We start from the raw sequence: 17,446 nt of genomic DNA, 5'->3' as shown, positions 1-17,446 counted from the left end.
GGCTTGAAGTCCCTCCTTTCCGCTTCCTGTTTCTAACTCTCCTCCGCCCGGCCAGTAGGACTCTTCTTGGTAACGGAAATAGGGTGCTGGGCCCGCCCACGCTTCCGGGATAGCGTCGTTGGTCTCCTGGTATACCGGTCTCCGCGTGTGTGACTTCCAGCCATTCGGGTTCTGAAGTAGAGAGGTGCTGGCGTCGCGAGACTGGTGAGTGAGGACAAAGGCGAGAAGGGAGGAAACCTTGTGGCTTCCAGGTCGGTCCCAGAGCTAGATCCTCTGGGTCTTTGCCGTGCACGTAACAGTGCTGGGTGGTGAGTGGTTCACCCACCCCAGAGCAGCTCAGAAGCTGGCCCCTGTAACATCAGACTCTGTCCCTGGGAAGTTGCTTATCTCCCTTCTTTGCCTCTTTGAAGCTTCAGTTTCCCCTTGTCTGAAATAACATTAAGGGTCACATTCCCCGCAAACTAGACTTCTGGACTCTTTCCTATTTCTATGAAGCATGCACCCACCTATTCCTGATACCAAATCCAAGGCTTCCACTGGTCTTCACTTCTAATACAGTCTCAGCACTTTTTAGATCCTTATTCCCAGGGTCTCTCAGAACCAATCTCTGCTCTCTTCCATTCTTAGACCTAGTTCGCATTGGCATGGTTTCTCTGCTGTAGCGCAATTGACTTATACTCTATTTACTTTCCTTTAGTTCTCCCTACCTGTCCAATATATAGCCTGCAGTATATTTTTCTTGATTGTTATTCTCCTTCTTCCTCGACTTAAGGCTCTGACTTTTCAAAGTAAACATTAAACTATTCGTATCTAGTTCAGTATCTTTCACGAAACAGCTGCCTTGTGTTCTACAATTTAACTCTGATTATTATGCTTTATTCTCCCTGTGGCCTAGTTAAACAGTTCTTCAAAGAAAGAAAACAGCAACTTCTTGAACAATATTTTGAGAAGTTGCTGGTGATTACTGAAATATTTTGCTTTGTTTCTGTGCTTTTCCTCACATTCCTTCTCCTTTTCCTTTTCCACCTGTCAAAGTCTTTTTCATCTTTTAACAGCTCAAACAGATCTTCTTTAGGAAGCTTGCCCTCTTAACTGAAGACCTCATCACTTCCTCTTTCTTTGTTTATAGTTTCATTTGTATTTTATTTACTTTTTAAACGTTTATTGTTATTATTATTTTAGTAATGTCTACGCCGTACGTAGGGCTCGAACTTAATGACCCTGAGATCAAGAGCTGCTTGCTTTTCTGACTTAGCCAGGAAGGCCCCCCCCAATTAGTGTTTTATTTGCATAATTGTTTCATTTTTCTTAAAAATTTGCATGTTCCTTTTTTTTTTTATTAAAAAAATTTTTTTAAGTAGGCTACTCCCCCAGCGTGGAACCCAGCATGGGGCTTGAACTAATGACCCTGAGGTCAAGACCTAAGCCAGGAGCAAGAATCAGATGCTTAACCGACAGAACTACCCGGGCGGTCCAAAATCATGCATGTTCTTTGAAGATAGGGACTTATATAATCATTTGTGTATCTCTGACTTAACTGTAGTTACTCTATCATATTTACTAAATTGGATCTATAACTTCTTTTCATGGAGGAAAATGTATGGACTTGTGGTTTTGAAGCAGAGATCTTTGGATAGAAGAATTGTGGGTTATCTGGGGCCTAGCATCGAACCGTCTATTTCTTAGTCCTGAATGTTGTCTAGTACATTGGTGCTAGAAGGCTCTATCTCTTGCTCACTGATCACAACCTTTAGGAAATGGCACCAAGGTTACAGCACACTGATACTCTTCGCATTGTTTTTAGGAGACTGAAACACAGCAACCATGGAAGAAAGTTTCCCCCGAGGGGGTACAAGAAGGACCCACAAATCAGAGAAAGCTTTGCACAAGTCAGTTGAACAAGACAACTTATTTGATGTAAGTGGTATGCTTGTTTGATAAGACTCACAGAGCATTTATTCTTGTGAAGAACGAACCTTGTTTGAGAATGTGGTATTTTCCATATTTGTTTCTTTTGAAGTCTAGTTTTGGAAGTTGAACTTGTAAGAGAGTCCATACCACCATGAGGCTGTTTTTTAAAGCATGGCATTTAGTACTTGGGTTTACAGTGCTGTTGTTCCTTGTTCTTGGAAATTTGTGCCATGTCATTTAAGGTTGGAGAGAAAAGTTGTGGAATAAGTCATGAAAGGTACAACATGGGGAATATAGTCAGTGGTGTTGTAATGGTATCATATGGTGACAGGTGGTAGTTACACGTGGTGAGCATAGCATAATGTGTGGAGTTGTCAAATCACTATGCTGTACGCCTGAAACTAATGTAACATTGTGTGTTAACTGTACTTTAATTACTTAAAAATAAAGGATGGGGAGAAAGCAGTTGGTGATTGATTTTTAAATGGGATCCTTGCCACATACAATGGTCAGAATTTGCATTGAAATTCATCTTCACCTAGAGTAGGCTCCAAATGCTAGAGGGAAGGGAACTAACATTTGATTGTATTTTATGTAATCTTCCCAACTATACTGGAATAGAGAACATCATTCCATGTTGAGGAACAGGCTGAGAGAGGTTACATATTTTAACTGAAACCACACAGCTTGTTATGGTGGAGTTAGGAATTTAACTCGGGTCTCGATATCGGTACCTTCCATTTTTACACACTGTTCCTAATTGCTTCTCATAGTGGGGACCCCAGTGTCCATCGCACTCAAGGGAGGAAGAACATGGGAGCAAAGGGGCTTTTGAGAATATGAAGATGGCACCCACCTTGGGCAAAGGGAGCATTGGTGACAGAATGGGAGAGATGGGATTGGAGCAGGAATTAGAGGAACACTGGGGGTGTGGAGCAGTGGAGGAGTAACAAAGCAAGGTGACAGGTGACCCGAAGTTTAAGGGAAAGCCCAGGATTGTTTCTCTTCATTCTTTTGGATCTTTTGTTCCCCCTCTGTAGATTTCTACTGAAGAGGAATCCACCAAAAGGAAAAAGAGCCAGAAAGGGCCAGCAAAAACAAAAAAGTTGAAAACCGAAAAGAGAGAAAGCAGCAAGTCTATAAGAGAGAAGTTTGAAATCCTTAATATTGAGGTTTGTTACAGTTTGGTTTTGTTCTAAACGAACTACCTTATATTTTATATGCTCTTCCCTTTCTCATTTGCTCCATTCCTTTTGTATATATACACACGTGTGTGTGCGCGTGCATACGCACGCGTAAAGATTATTGCAGTTCATGCTCAGAATTGAGCATTATCACCTTCTAGTATTAACCAATGCATGGGGTCATGTGTCATTTTTCTTTTTAGCTGTTGAGTCCCTCATTGTGCTTGTGTCTTCATGAAATGTGTTTCAGTAGATTCATAGGTTAGAACTGGCGATAACTTTTAAACCTTTCTACTTCTACTCTTTCATTTCATAGCTATGGGAATTCCTTTGGAGAAGTGAAGTGGTCTTTTAATGTTCTTTACATTTTTAGATTATAACTTGGGTATGTGTTGTAAAAAAGAAAAAGAAAAGTTAAATGGTTCCTAAGGAAAAGATTCAAATTCAGCCTGCAGAAGTGTTTTGTTTGTTGGGACTAGAAGCCAGGCCCCCCCTAACATCCTCAGTCATTGTTCTTTTCCCTCTTGTGCACATTTCACTTTTCCTCTTCTAGTCCCTGTGTGAGGGGATGCGGATTTTGGGTTGTGTGAAAGAAGTAAATGAACTGGAACTGGTGATTAGTCTCCCCAATGGACTCCGGGGCTTTGTGCAAGTGACTGAAATCTGTGATGCCTACACTAAAAAGCTGAATGAGCAGGTGGCTCAAGACGAACCTGTGAAGGTAAGGGAAGCCTGGATCTACTCTGACGGGAACTAAGTGGTATACAAGCAGATGTAAAATTACAACTTTGCTAAGTGCTAAGAAGTCAAGGCACAAGGGCTCATGAGAGTTTATAGAGGGATTTTTTTTTTTTTCTTTCTCAAATAAGAGGATTTTGACTTAGCCCAGAGAGCCTGGAGGACTTCCTGAGGAAGGGACACTTGAACTGAGATCTGAAGGCTGAGTGTGTACTGGGTAAAGAAGGAAGGGAGTTCAGGCAGAAGGAGCACAATGTGGAACAGGGAGAAGGCTAGTGTGGCTAGAGCAGAGAGAGCAAGGGAGAGTGGTGTGGGTTGGGGCAGGAGAGGTGGGTGGAGGCTGGACCATGTTAAAATTAGTTTTTAATTCTAGAACCAATGGGAAGCCCTTGAAGTGTTCTCACTGGGGACGGGTGATGTGTAGACAGCATAGAGAATAGATGGAAGAGGCGTGTAGTTGCCTAGAGACCAGTTAAGGGGTTACCGTAGTAGCCCAGCTCTGAGATTGACAGCAGGCTGTGTTTAGGGTTTACCTACTGAGGAGGTCAAGTCAGTGCCCACTGATGGATTTGGTAAGGGGGATAAATCCTAATCTTCTGTTGTGTGTGAGTTGATGGTCAGCCTTGCCATTCTGAGATAGAAACCCTGAGAGAGGACCTGGGTTGGGAGAGATGATCACGATTTTATTTTTTAGTGTGTTGAATTTGAGGAACAGTTGAGACATCCAGTAGACAGGTGATTTCAGAGCTCAGAGTAGTCTGGGCTAGACACATAAATGTGTGAGATTACTCTGTGTAGGTGGTAACTGAAGCTAGAAGAGGGAAGAAGGGCCTAGAAGGAGCGGAAAAAGTGAGAAGAGACTGAAAGATGGACCCTCAAGTGAATACTGACCCTGGAGAAAGACTTGAGTCTTGAGTACTTTTTTTTTTTTTTAGATTTTATTTATTTATTTATTTGAGAGAGAGAGCGCACATGCACACATCTGTGCGCAGCAGGGAAAGGCAGAAGGAGAGGGAGGGAATCTCAAGCAGACTCCTCATGGAGCACAGGCCCCATGCAGGCCTCCATCCCACAACTCTGAGATCACCACCAGAGCTGACCAAGAGTCAGACGCTCAATTGCCTAAACCACCCAGGTGCCCCAGCCAGTGTTAAATGCTCTCTAAAGGTCACATATAAGAAGGACTGCGAAGCAAGTTACTGGATTTAGCAACATGAAGATCACTGGTGATTTTATTGGGAGTTAAAGTGGTGGGTGAGGGGTGGAACACAGTTCCGGAGAGCTAAAGGGCGAGCAGGAGATGAAGAGTGGAGAAGGTGAATACAGACGACTCTTGACAGGTCATCTTCATTTGCCTGTTCTGTGGAGATATTTGGAGGTCTTACGCTGAAATTGAAGACTGTGACTTGGCCACAGATCCCTCTTCCTTTGGCGAGTGGTTACCTTCTTCATGCACTTTGGGCTCTTTGGGGTCTGAGGATGAGAAACCACAGAGCGAGGGTTGGGCAGTGGTATGTTGGTTCATGGGAGGAGTGGGTATCAGATTGTTCTCATTTGTTTTATGCAGGACCTGTTCGGCTTGCCTGAACTCTTCTCACCTGGCATGCTGGTGAGGTGTGTGGTGAGCAGTGTGGGCATTACAGAGAGGGGCAAAAAGAGTATCAAGTTATCTCTGAACCCCAGAAACGTCAACGAAGTGCTAAGTGCTGAGGCCCTGAAGCCTGGGATGGTACGTATGGGGTCAAGGAAGAGGAGCAAACAATGTGCCTTTTTCCTGCCTTGTCTCCTAGGGAGTATCTAGACCACCTTTTACTTTCAGCTTAACTATTATACACAGGGGTGGGTTTTTTCCTGGGGAGAAGGTCTCTAGGGTGCTTAGGTACTTAATGGAAATCGAAGGCTTGAGCCTAATCACAATACCTTGGAGGGGCGAAAGGGAAAATTCACTGGTGGCCAATTAAAAAAAAAAACAAACCTCCGAGGAGGTTTAGCAGGGCGAGGAGTTCCTCAAAGTGCCTTACTTACCAAGACTTGTTCTTTACAGATAAAGTCATTTTCAGAGGCTTTCTGGCATCTCTGGGGAATGCTTGAGGGCTGGTCTCTGAGAGCAAGAGACAGGGTAGATAGGGGCAATGAGTCTGTCAGCTGTACTGATGGATAGCTCACTATTGAGTCTCCCAGCCCTGTGGAGAGTCAGGAGAAGTTAGTCCTATTTTCTGAGTCCCAACGTCTGGTAGGTATAAAACATACTCATAAACTACACTCATCTCGGTGCTCTTGTAATTAAGAGAAAGGAGATCAATATGATTTTTTAACTTTTAGTTAGAAGCAACCAGTTTGGGACAGGCCCTGAAAGCTGGCCAGAAAGGGGAATAAAAGTAAGCCAAGGTGCAGGAAATTGACAAATGTCAGCCTGCTGTTTGGCAGGGGCTGTTTTAGACATTTCATCTGAAGAAATTCTCAGCAATCCTGTGAGGCAGAAGGTAGATATTCCTCTTATGTATTTGGTAAAATGGACTCAGGTTTATGACTTGCCAAAGACCAAATGGTAAGAGCCACATTTGAATTTCACACTGCTTCCCATGAAATGTAAAGGAGGCTGGCAAGATTTTTTTTTTTTTTTTAAGTCTTGGAGACACTTAGAAAAAACACGGTGACAGCTAGAAGAGTAGTTCTGGATTAGTCATGGCTCTGGGAGTGACCTTGCAGGGCAATCTGGTTTACTCCTCTTTGTGTAACAATAGTCTTTGCTATCTTTTGAAAATTCTCTAGGGGAGAAACCCCTCTTTTTCGTTCCATTCAGCTGTGTATAACACTTCTTGCTGTCTGGAAACCATAACATTCCTCAAGCCCTGGGAGAATGAAAGCTGATGTCTTTCCCTTTTCTATCCTCAAGTGGGATTGAAGTTGTTGGGGGAGGCTTTGGGGGAGGATTGTGGGATGATGTGTCAAGATTGATGGTGGGAACATTTGTGTTTGGTAGTGGACTTCTGTTGTGTGTCCCATTACCTTTGACTTTTGAACTCTGGGGAATGCTTTCTCTTTCTCCAGCTGCTCACAGGCACTGTGTCCAGCCTGGAAGACCATGGCTATGTGGTGGACATTGGTGTTAGTGGGGCCAGAGCCTTTCTGCCAATGCAGAAAGCCCACGAGTATATCCGACAGAAGAACAAAGGTGAGGGGAGGAAGAGGGCCTTCTGCATGGTAGTGAGGCGGTACGTGTGGGGATGGTGTGTAAATACCATTTGGTGAATAAAATGACAGAATGGTGACTCCAAAGGCTGTTGCCTTTTCTAAAATCAGTGTTAATTCTAGCTGATAGGAAAGGGAATGTGTGTGAAGGGCGAGGGAGTGACAGGGTCTGAAATCCAATGGACCCGTTTCACTTTTCTCACCTAGAAGATTCCACTGAAATTTGGGCCTCCTGGGCCTCTGAACCAGCACTCTTCCTGCCTTGTTGAGAGTTTCATATTTTTAAGCAGTGTTGATACCAAATCAGTCAGGGTCACTTTATTCCTCTCTTTTAATTGGTACTGAGAGATTGGGAACGTGTGTATTATATGGTTAACTGGGCAGGTAGACCATAGACCTTTACAGATAGTGCTTGAACCCAAGTTAAGAGCCCTTCTCATGAAGGTATTTTTCCTTTTGGGGGCTGGGGCTGGGGCCGGGGCTTGCAGGTACTAAACTGAAGGTGGGGCAGTACCTGCACTGCATCATTGAGGAGGTCAAAGGCAATGGAGGAGTGGTTGGTCTGTCTATTGGTCATTCTGAAGTTTCTGCTGCCATTGCTACTGAGGAGCAAAACTGGACCCTTAATAACTTGCTACCAGGACTGGTGGTCAAAGCCCAGGTACAGAAGGTAAGCCATTCATTATCAGTACTGTTTTTATAAAATAGAGATAATTTGTGTTGTAGTGCGTGTGCATAGTCTGAAACTGTGCTACCCAATAGGGTAGACCTTGGTCGCTTGTGGCTTATTACACACTGAAAATGTAGCAAGTGCCATATGTTGAAATGATAATATTTTGGATGTATTGGGTTAATCAGTTATTAAAATAAATTTCATCTGTTTCTTTGTAGTTTTTAAATGTGACCACTGGTGAAGTTAATTACAGTTACACATGGATTATGTTTCTTTTGGACAGTGCTGACTGAAAAAGTCAAATAGTTTTTTGTTTTTAAAGATTTTATTTATTTGGGGGGAGGGGGAGAGACAGAGGGAGAAGAGAATCTCAGGCAGACTCCATGTTGAGCACAGAGCCCAACGCAGGGCTCAATCCAAGGCCCTGAAACCACAACCTGAGCTGAAATCAAGAGTTGGATGTTTAACCGACGGTGCCAGCCAGGCACCCCGAAAAAGTCACGCCTTTTTTTTTTTTAATTTATTTTATTTTTTATAAAAGCTTTTATTAAAAGGCTTTTATAACAAAGAACTATCTCATCTTTTCTAACTCCATCTTTCACTCTTTTATTTTTGGAAACTTACCTCTGTATGTTAAGTAATAAGCTTCTGCTGGTATCTCTTGGTTTATCAATTTTAGGCATTGAGTTTTAACTTCTTACCGTGGTAAGGTGATAATAAGACGATTTGGCTCTCTTAATTTTCCCTTTCCTTCCTTCACCCTCCTGAGATATAATAAATTTTTGGTTAAATCGTTATTCAGAGCTTAAATTACTATGGTTATATAAATATTATTTACTGCTGAGCTAGATAACGTACTATGATTGTTTCTCAAATAGCTTTTCCCCCTGGAGCTGATAATCAGCTTTTTAAAAAATATATATTTTATTTATTTATTTGACAGAGAGAGCTCACAAGTGGGCAGAGAGGCAAGCAGAGAGAGAGGGGGAAGCAGGCTCCCTGCTTTTTTTTTTTTTTTCCCCCTAAGATTTTATTTATTTGAAAAAGAGTGAGAGAGAGCACGAGTGGGGATAATACATCCTGTAGTTATTTTCCTCATACTGCATTTTTCCATAAAGGTGTTTAAACTTTAGTTACTTTTTTTTACCTACCTAGAGCTCTTTTTACTGTTACCCTCCTCTTGTCTAGACCAGTTGCTCTGGTAGGACTCCTGCAGAGCTGATATCCTTGGATTTCCTTTCTTGGTCTTCTGGGATCCTTCCCCTCTTTCTCTATATCGGAGTCTTCTTTGATTCCACATATTCCTCTTTTTTGGTTTACTTGCTCATTTTTGTGTGGTGCATTCTCCAGAAGCATCCTTGGTAAGATACAAAGGAGGTTAATTTCCTGACTTAGGGTGCTGAGGATCCCCCAGACCACTCCCAGGCTTGCTGATGCTCTAGAAGCTCTCAGAGGACTCCATATAGTGACACTTGTGACTGTGGTTTATTACAGTTGAAGGAAGCCAAGCAAAATCAGAAAGGGAAAAGGCACCAGGAGTACAAGCTTCCAAGAGTCCTTTCCCAGTGGAGTCAAAAGGGTGTAACTGTCTCTTTAGGAAGCTTATGAGAGAGTCAGTGCCCAAGAGTTTTTACTGGGGCTGCTCATGTAGGTACTCTCTTCTTGACATGTACCAAAATTCCAGATACCATGCTTTTGACACAAACAGTTCAGGTGCCGAGAGCCCCTTGGTTCTGGGAATTGTGGGAACATTTGTAAAATCTAAATTTTCAGACTGCAGCCAATGGCCAACCTTGCCAGCAGGCTTTTCTGAGGATCACATTCTGGGTCTTTCTGTGTTACTCTTTTCTGCACACCTAGTATGTCTGAAAATATCTTTACTCACATGTGATTGGTAGTAAAGCTAGGATTAGAATTCTTTGTCAAAAATAACAGAATTTTGAAGACCTGTTGCCATTGTCATCTAGCCTCTGGTGCTCTTAAAAAGTCTAGTGCTACTTTGATTTCTCTTTCTCGTATATGTTTCTTCTTTTTGGCAGAGTTCAGGAATTTTTTTTTTTTTTTTTTAAAGATTTACTTAGTTACTTTAAAGAGGGAGAGTGAGAAGTGGGGGAGTTGCAGAGGGAGAAGGAGAAAGAAAGAATCTCTAGCAGACTGCCCAATGAGTGCAGAGCCCAATTTGGGGCTCAATCCTATGACCCCAAGATCATGACCCGAGCCGAAAGCAAGAGTCAGATGCACAACCAACTGTGCCATCCAGCCGCCCCTTGGAAGAGTTTAAGAATTTTATTGTTATCTCTAAGCTTTCATGACGGGGCACCTGGGTAGCTCAGTCAGTTAAGTGGCTGCCTTCGGCTCAGGTCATGATCCCAGGGTCCTGGGATCTAGTCCCACATCTGGATCCCTGCTCCGAGGAGAGCCTGCTTCTCCCTTTCCCTTTGCTTGCCACTCTGCCTACTTGTGCTATCTCTCTGTCAAATAAATAAAATCTTAAAAAGATAAAAAAAAAAGATTTCATGATGATGTGTTTTGGTGTGATCTCTCTCCATTTATTTGTTTTACAATCCAGAAATGCAGATCTTTCAATTCTGAGAAAATTTCTTGTATTACTGTTTTTTTTTCTTTTTCTATTTTCAAATTGACATATAATTCACATATGGGAGGATACACCCCTTGTAATGTATACCTCAGTAATTTTTTAGTGTATTCACAAAGGTGTGCAGCCATCACCACTATTTGATTCTAGAACATTTTCATTACCCCAGTAAGAGATCCTGTACACATTGATGGTTACTCTCCATCTCTCCTTCTCTTAAGCCCCTGGCTCTACTTTTTGTCTCTAGATTTGTCTATTCTGGATATTTCATATAAATGGTGTCATACAATATGTGGCCTTTTGTATCGGGTTCTGTCACTTAGCATGTTTTCAAGGCTCATCCTTGTTGTAGCATGATGCAGCATGTGATTCATTCCTTTTTATGGCTAAATACTATTCCACAGTGTGGAGATGGCACATTTTGTTTCTGCATTCATCAGTTAGTGGACATTTGGGTTGTTTCTGCTCTGGGCTCTTAGGAGTGAAGCTGCTGTGAGATTGGTGTGTAAGTTTCTGTGTGAATGTAAGTTTTCATTTCTCTTAGGCATATACTTAGGAACAGAACTGCTGGTCATATGGTAACTGACCTTTTAAAGGAAGAGCCAAAATGGCGGCACCAGTTTATATTCCCATCACCAGTTTACATTCCCATCTTCCCATTTTCATAAATAGTTGTTATTATGCTTTTTATTATAGCCATCCTAGTGGGTATGAAGTGGTATCTCCTTGTGATTTTGATTTGCATTTCCCTGATGATTAGCAACGTTAAGCATCTTTTCATGGGCCGGTTGTGTTACGACCACTCGTGTATCTTCTTTGGAGAAATATCTGTTCAAAAGTTCTTTGTCCATCTTAAAGTTAGGTTATCTTTTTATTATTAAGTTGTAAGAGTTCTTTATATAGTCTGGATACTAGCCCCTTATCAGCCTTTTTTTTTTTTTTTTTTTAATATAGTTTCTTTTTTCTCTCGAACTCTGGATGATGTTAGGCTTAATGTTTCAGTTCTTTAATTTTCTTATTTTTTCATCTCACCTTTGTTTTGGTATGTGCATGTATTTTTCTGTATTGTGCCTTCTGGGAGACTCTCTTCAGTTTTAACTTTGTACTCTCTCTTAAATATTTGTTTTGATTGTCATTGTATGAGTGAGGTGCTGGAACACTTTGTATACCTGGTTGAGTGGGACATGTTGATGACCTCACACTCAGAATCCGGAGCTAGCAGACTTTGAGCAGCTCCCAATGTCATTGGTGTTAAGTCTTCTCTAGTATGTTAGATTTCTCTAGAAAGGATCTGTTAATCTGTTAATCTCCTCAGGAGGGTATAATACTGGCCTGAGAGCTAGGTGGTATATAATACTCAGAATTTTTCTTAATCTACATTTTCAGGGTTTGCACTCTCCCTGTCTTTTGAGTCTCTGTACAAGTTTCCTAGAAAATAACTCTCATTTTCTGTGAAACAGGAGAAGCATAGACCCTGTAGTTTGAGAAGAGGACCTGAGGGTTTAACTTTGTTTCCCAGATTTCAGTCTTCTGCCTCATTGATCTCTTTTGAGGTGCTTGTCACCTCTAATTGCTTAGCTTCTGGGGGGCTCCTTAGGGTGAATCAGCACAGGCAATATCTCCCTTTTGCTGGCATTAGGGTTTTGCCTTCTCGGTCTGGGCAGATCACCAAGTTAGCAACAGTTTGCCCAGGTGATCGGACTGGCAGTTCCCAAAGGATCCTTGTGAAAATGACCCTCCATCCCATCAGGAAATCTCAAGTTGGGAGGATTGATGCCTCTCATGCCAGAAGGGAGCTGAGCTTACTGAACAAAGGAACAGCTAGGGGTTGCCTGGATGGCTTAGTCGGTTAAGGGCCTGCCTTCGGCTCAGGTCAGGATCCCAGGGTCCTGGGATTGAGCCCCACATGGGACTCCTTGCTCATCAAGGAGCCTGCTTCTCTCTCTTCCTCTGCCTGTCCCTCTGCCTGCTTGTGTTCTCTCTCTCTGTGTCAAATAAATAAATAAAATCTTAAAAAAAATAGCACTGGGTGTTTTCCTGCCACTTAATTTTAAGGAAGAAGAATTGATAAGGGTTAGCTGAGGGAGGAGAGAGATGCAGTTGTGGAAAACACAGCAGTGAGGGTTTTGTATGAACAGTGTCTCACATTCTTGGTTCCTTCTTGTTCCATATATTTCTAGGTGACTCCAGTTGGCCTTACACTAAACTTCCTTTCATTCTTCACTGGCCTGGTCGACTTTATGCACCTGGATCCCAAGAAAGCTGGAACATATTTTTCAAATCAAGCAGTAAGAAATGTTTTCTTAATTCCAGTTGTATCCCAAACAGCTGTCTGGTATTGCAGCTAGCTATGAGCAGATCCTAGGGCTGCATGTGTACAGGTATTAGAGGCGGTGAGGGGAATGAAATGTGTTTTGGAAGGATCAGAGGATGCCACAGCGGTTATTTCTGTGGATTGAGATTAGAGAAGGAATCTATGAAAAAGAAGGCAACTTGTAGTTTGTATTTCTTACTGTTTTATATAGTTTGGTTTTGGCGGGGGTGGGTAGTGAATCTTTCGCTGTTATCATTTAAGGTGTTTAAGGATATTTAAAGTAAAAGAACAACATGTGCATTTAGTATATGTGCTGCCAAAGCAAGCACCAACATATGCATTTAAACAGAAAATGCAATTTACAAGCGCTATGGATACAGTAGATCCAACTTTGAAAAAATTTTATTTTTAAAAAGATTTTATTTATGTATTTTAGAGAGAGAGAGGGAATGTGTGCATGTGTGAGTGTGAGCTGAGGGAGGGGGAGAGGGGGAGAGAGAATCTCAAGTAGGCTCTGTGCTGAGTGTGGAACCCGATGTGGGGCTCAATCTCATGACCCTGAAATTATGACCTGAGCTGAAATGAAGAGTTGGGCACTTAACCAACTGAGCCACCTAGGTGCTCTGAAAAAATTTTTATTTTTACTTCAAAAGTTTTTAAAATTTTTTAAAGATTTTATTCATTAGGGAGAGAGTGTGCATGTGTGCGTGCATGAACCGGGGAGGGGTAAAGGGAGAGGGAGAAGCAGACTCTTCCTGCTGAGCAGAGAGACTGATGCAGAGCTCAGTCTCAGGACCCTGAGATCATGACCTGAACCAAAGCAGATGCTTAGCTGATGGAGCCACCAAGGTCTCCCTGAAAAATTTTTTTAATGGTATACCTGGTTAAAATACTGGCAGATTATACCGTGTGGTGTTAATCAGGATTAACTGGCTGATTTTTCTACATTTACCTAAATATCCAAATTTTCTGCAGTGATTATGACTATTTTGGAAGAAAGTCCCAATATACGTTATTCAGAGTTTTTTTTTTTTTTTAAAGATTTTATTTATTTATTTGACAGATAGAGATCACAAGTAGGCAGAGAGGCGGGCAGAGAGAGAGAGGAGGAGGCAGGCTCCCCGCCGAGCAGAGAGCCCGATGCGGGGCCCGATCCCAGGACACTGGGACCATGACCTGAGCCGAAGGCAGAGGCTTTAACCCACTGAGCCATCCAGGCGCCCCTGTTATTCAGAGTTTTTAAAAGAATCCTAAAATGATTTTCTTTCTTTTCTTTTTTGCTTTTAACAGTAATATATGCTATCGGATTCTACAGAGACATGTTTTTTAGCTAAACAAGTTTTCCCAGCACTTAGTGATAATATTAACTGTTTGGTGAACTTTTTTCTAGTAACTTTTTCTCCTTACAATCCTATTTGTAGACGTTTTACATGCTGTGACCTTGTGATCAGAGCAGGCTGTTCCTGGTGTGTTTTAGGCGGGTCTCTGGTACAGTGATGCTGGGACATGGCTTCTGTCGCATATGCGTTATTAGCCTCATGGTGTTAAGGGGACCCTGGTATGTTTTCCTGGCCTTGAGTGAGCGTGGATTTAGTTAGACGCAGTTTCTCTGGGGCATTTTGTTTGACTTTTGCCCAATTTTGTTTGGATTGCCCTAGTTGATATTCCTGCTTCCATCCATAACCTGGGCAGCAGACGTGGAGTCTTGAGCTCCGAAAGTCTGCTCTGGGGGCCTGATATTCCGTGTGCCTCCTCCTGCTCATGATTCTCTTTCTCTTATGTAGGTAAGGGCCTGTGTTCTCTGTGTCCATCCTCGGACCAGGGCCGTGCGACTGAGCCTGCGTCCCGTCTTCCTGCAGCCGGGACGCTCCCTCACCCGCCTCTCTTGCCAGCATCTGGGAGCCGTGCTGGATGATGTTCCTGTCCAGAGCTTTATCAGCAAGGCCGGCGCCACCTTCAGGCTGAAGGATGGGGCGCTGGCCTATGCCCGGGTGAGGAAGCGTTTCGTTTCAGCGGGATCTTATCACTAGAGAGACTCTGGGGACACGTGGGTCCTTTTCTGTTTTCTACATCCCTTGTATTAGTTGCCTATTTTTGAGTATCCCCAGCTGTGGCACACTCTGCAGAGGGATTAGAATAATATCTGTTTGTTCTTAGAATTTTTTAGGATTAATCTGACTGACTTTGATACCTGGTCGATGGTAGGTACAAGAATGAGTTCAGATCCACACCAGAGCTTGGCAAAGGTTTTGAAAGGGCCAGGTAATAAATATTTCAGGTTTGTGGGCCATTCGATCTCTGTCCTAACCACTCAGCTCTGTTGTAGCCGGAAAGCAGCCATAGACAGTACATAAATGAAGGGGCATGGCTGTGTTCCAGTAAAACTTTTATTTGCAAAATAGGCACTAACTTATGAGTTACAGTTTTTGGACTCATGATCTAGGCTGTTCTCTGACCTTACACAGTCTATGACCGTAAAGAGCAGTGTTTTAGTTAGCGGAATTATTTTAATAGGCGATCAATAGTGTTTTTATGGTAGGTGCTAAATGTGTCAATGTGTTTTCATATCTGATTGCCTCAGATCTATTGTGTCTGACTTGTGGTTAATCACTTGGTACTTTGTAGCTCAGCCATCTCTCCGACTCGAAGAACGTCTTCAGTGCTGACTCCTTCAAGCCAGGGAACACTCACAAGTGTAGAATCATCGATTACAGCCAAATGGATGAGCTGGCATTGCTCTCTCTTAGGACGTAAGTCTGTCATCGACACGTGTGGGGCTGGAGAAGTGTGCTTCTCTGGGGTTGCTTGCTCACAGTTTCTCCTGGCCTGACGTGACTATTTTCTTTCTTGCCAGCATGATTTTGGGAGCCCTGAATTTTAGGTAGCCTCTGCCCTGGCTTATTTAATCTTGTGTTTTCTTTTTGTTCTAGGTCCATTATTGAAGCTCAGTACCTTAGATATCATGACATCAAACCGGGGGCACTGGTGGAGGTAAGACTCAAGCATATCGTTAGATACTCGTTCACCTTCAGACATTCTTTAGTTCACAGGTTAACTGGCCACTCATTAGTTCTCACATGAACACATCAAAGTCATTTTCCTTACCCCTGCCTGTTAACTGGAGATTCTTTTTCTTCCCTTGGGTAACATGTAATTAATTTCAAGGTAAGGTCTTAATAGCATTACTCAAATACACAGAGGCAGGAGGTTATAAATCCTGGCATTTGATGGTATTTATTAGATTTGGGCAAAAGTTAGTTCTATGCTAGTTGAACTCCTGAGATGTTAGTATGAGGTCACTTGCAGTTGCCTCTCGTGTCCAGCCATTTAGCCCTAGTTGAGCAGATCTCCTTTATAGGTAGAGTTTGTTCCTTAAGAGACAGAATTCCCTCCTGCGAAGAATGTGCTCATGAGGTAGACAGAGAACATGTTCCCACAGAAAGATGTGAAGGTTCCTGTAAACAAAACAGACTGCATTCACATCAGTGCGGGGTGTGTGCTTTACCCTGTGACATCTGGAATAACAGGCAGTTAGCCTGGGAAGCTGGGCTTCAAAAGAGAGGTGTGACCTGCTTTGTTGTAAGAAGTAGAGGGGGGAAAGCCATTCTTGAGGCATGATGGCATCTTTTCTTTGGATTCTCTAGGGCACAGTGCTGACCATAAAGCCATACGGGATGCTGGTGAAGGTGGGCGAGCAAATCCGGGGCCTGATACCGCCCATGCACCTGGCCGACATCCTGATGAAGAATCCGGAAAAGAAGTACCACATCGGGGATGAGGTCAAGTGCCGGGTGAGCCTCCTGAAGGGTCTCCTTGGGGTTTAAGCCAGATGGGAAGAGAGCAGTGCTTCTCAGCTGAAGTTTCTGCCTTTTTCCACAGAATGACCATGTAACATCTGTGGTTTGTATCTGGCATTGAGAAGAGAAAACCGGGTCTCTGCCCTTGATTGTTGTGTAATATAATTGAGAGTCAAAATAATACATGAAGAGAGCAAGCCACTGTGTGACTTTTTGTCACTTGGTTTGGTGCAGGCTCTGTGCTATGGTCGTATCTCAGAGGGGAGGCAAGGGTGGGCTGGGCCAGCAGGAATATTGGTGATATCAGTAGTAACCACCCTGTAACATGTATTTTGTGCCATTTGCTATCCTAAGCCCCTGACATGCATTATGTCATTTAATCCTTAAAACGATCCCATAAAGTAAGTACCGTTATCCTCGTCTTGCAGTGGGGAAAGTAAAGTGTAGGAAAGTGAAGTCACACAGCTCGCTCAGAGTCACATAGCTAATAAATGGCAGCACCAGTTTTCACATGCAGGTCTATATGACCATCATAGCTTCTAGATTTCTGGCAGAGGTGGTACTTGAACTAGAAAGGATTTAAAGAGGAGCAAGGGGTGTGTTAGGCACAGAAATATCTAAATTAAGCTGCTGAAACCTGAGTGGTTTATAACAAAGTCTTGAATCCCAAGAGAAGCTTCACAGAGTTGTGAAGCTTAAATGTGATTCGCAGTACTTACCCCTAGGCCTGGTGTGTGCAGGCACTCACAACGTTAGATTTTCTTCTTTTCGTTTTATTTCATTATTGAGTTGAGAAAGATGCTGATCACCCATTGGTGCAAAATTTTATGGTGGTGGAGTCAGGAAGTTAGAAACAAAGGAATTTCTCTGCCTTTAAGGAGACGACCTGAGGGATGAGAGACGGTTGGCTCTCTCAGTCTCAGTTAGTAGCTAATACACATAGTGCCGAGCTGCTGAGTTGGCCTGGTGGTCCATTCTGTTCTACCAGACGGCACGTGGTCTGGGAGGGAGCTGAGGTGGCATTGAAGGGACTGACCCAGG

The 17,446-nt window shown here is 42.9% G+C and overlaps 1 protein-coding gene across 2 annotated transcripts in view; it reads left to right on the top strand.

Moving 5' to 3' along the window:
- Positions 1-99: 99 nt before the first annotated feature.
- Positions 100-17,446, top strand: part of PDCD11 (programmed cell death 11) — a 41,712-nt gene continuing 24,365 nt past the window's right edge. The window contains exons 1-12 of one of the 2 annotated variants that reach the window (XM_032880984.1): positions 100-204; positions 1,805-1,917; positions 2,952-3,083; positions 3,649-3,816; positions 5,401-5,562; positions 6,885-7,008; positions 7,514-7,695; positions 12,475-12,582; positions 14,393-14,599; positions 15,234-15,358; positions 15,539-15,599; positions 16,253-16,399. In XM_032880984.1, coding sequence (XP_032736875.1) covers positions 1,825-1,917; positions 2,952-3,083; positions 3,649-3,816; positions 5,401-5,562; positions 6,885-7,008; positions 7,514-7,695; positions 12,475-12,582; positions 14,393-14,599; positions 15,234-15,358; positions 15,539-15,599; positions 16,253-16,399 — 1,509 coding nt within the window. In that variant the 5' untranslated portion in view covers positions 100-204; positions 1,805-1,824. The remainder of the gene's footprint in view (positions 205-1,804; positions 1,918-2,951; positions 3,084-3,648; positions 3,817-5,400; positions 5,563-6,884; positions 7,009-7,513; positions 7,696-12,474; positions 12,583-14,392; positions 14,600-15,233; positions 15,359-15,538; positions 15,600-16,252; positions 16,400-17,446) is intronic. The other variant, XM_032880977.1, reaches the window with a different exon arrangement.

This window comes from Lontra canadensis, unplaced genomic scaffold (genome assembly GCF_010015895.1).
Source record: "Lontra canadensis isolate GAN:19392208 unplaced genomic scaffold, GSC_riverotter_1.0 scaffold3, whole genome shotgun sequence".
Taxonomy (NCBI): domain Eukaryota; kingdom Metazoa; phylum Chordata; class Mammalia; order Carnivora; family Mustelidae; genus Lontra; species Lontra canadensis.
The sequence above is the reverse complement of the archived record's forward strand: the minus strand, read 5'-3'. Positions and strand labels throughout refer to the sequence as shown.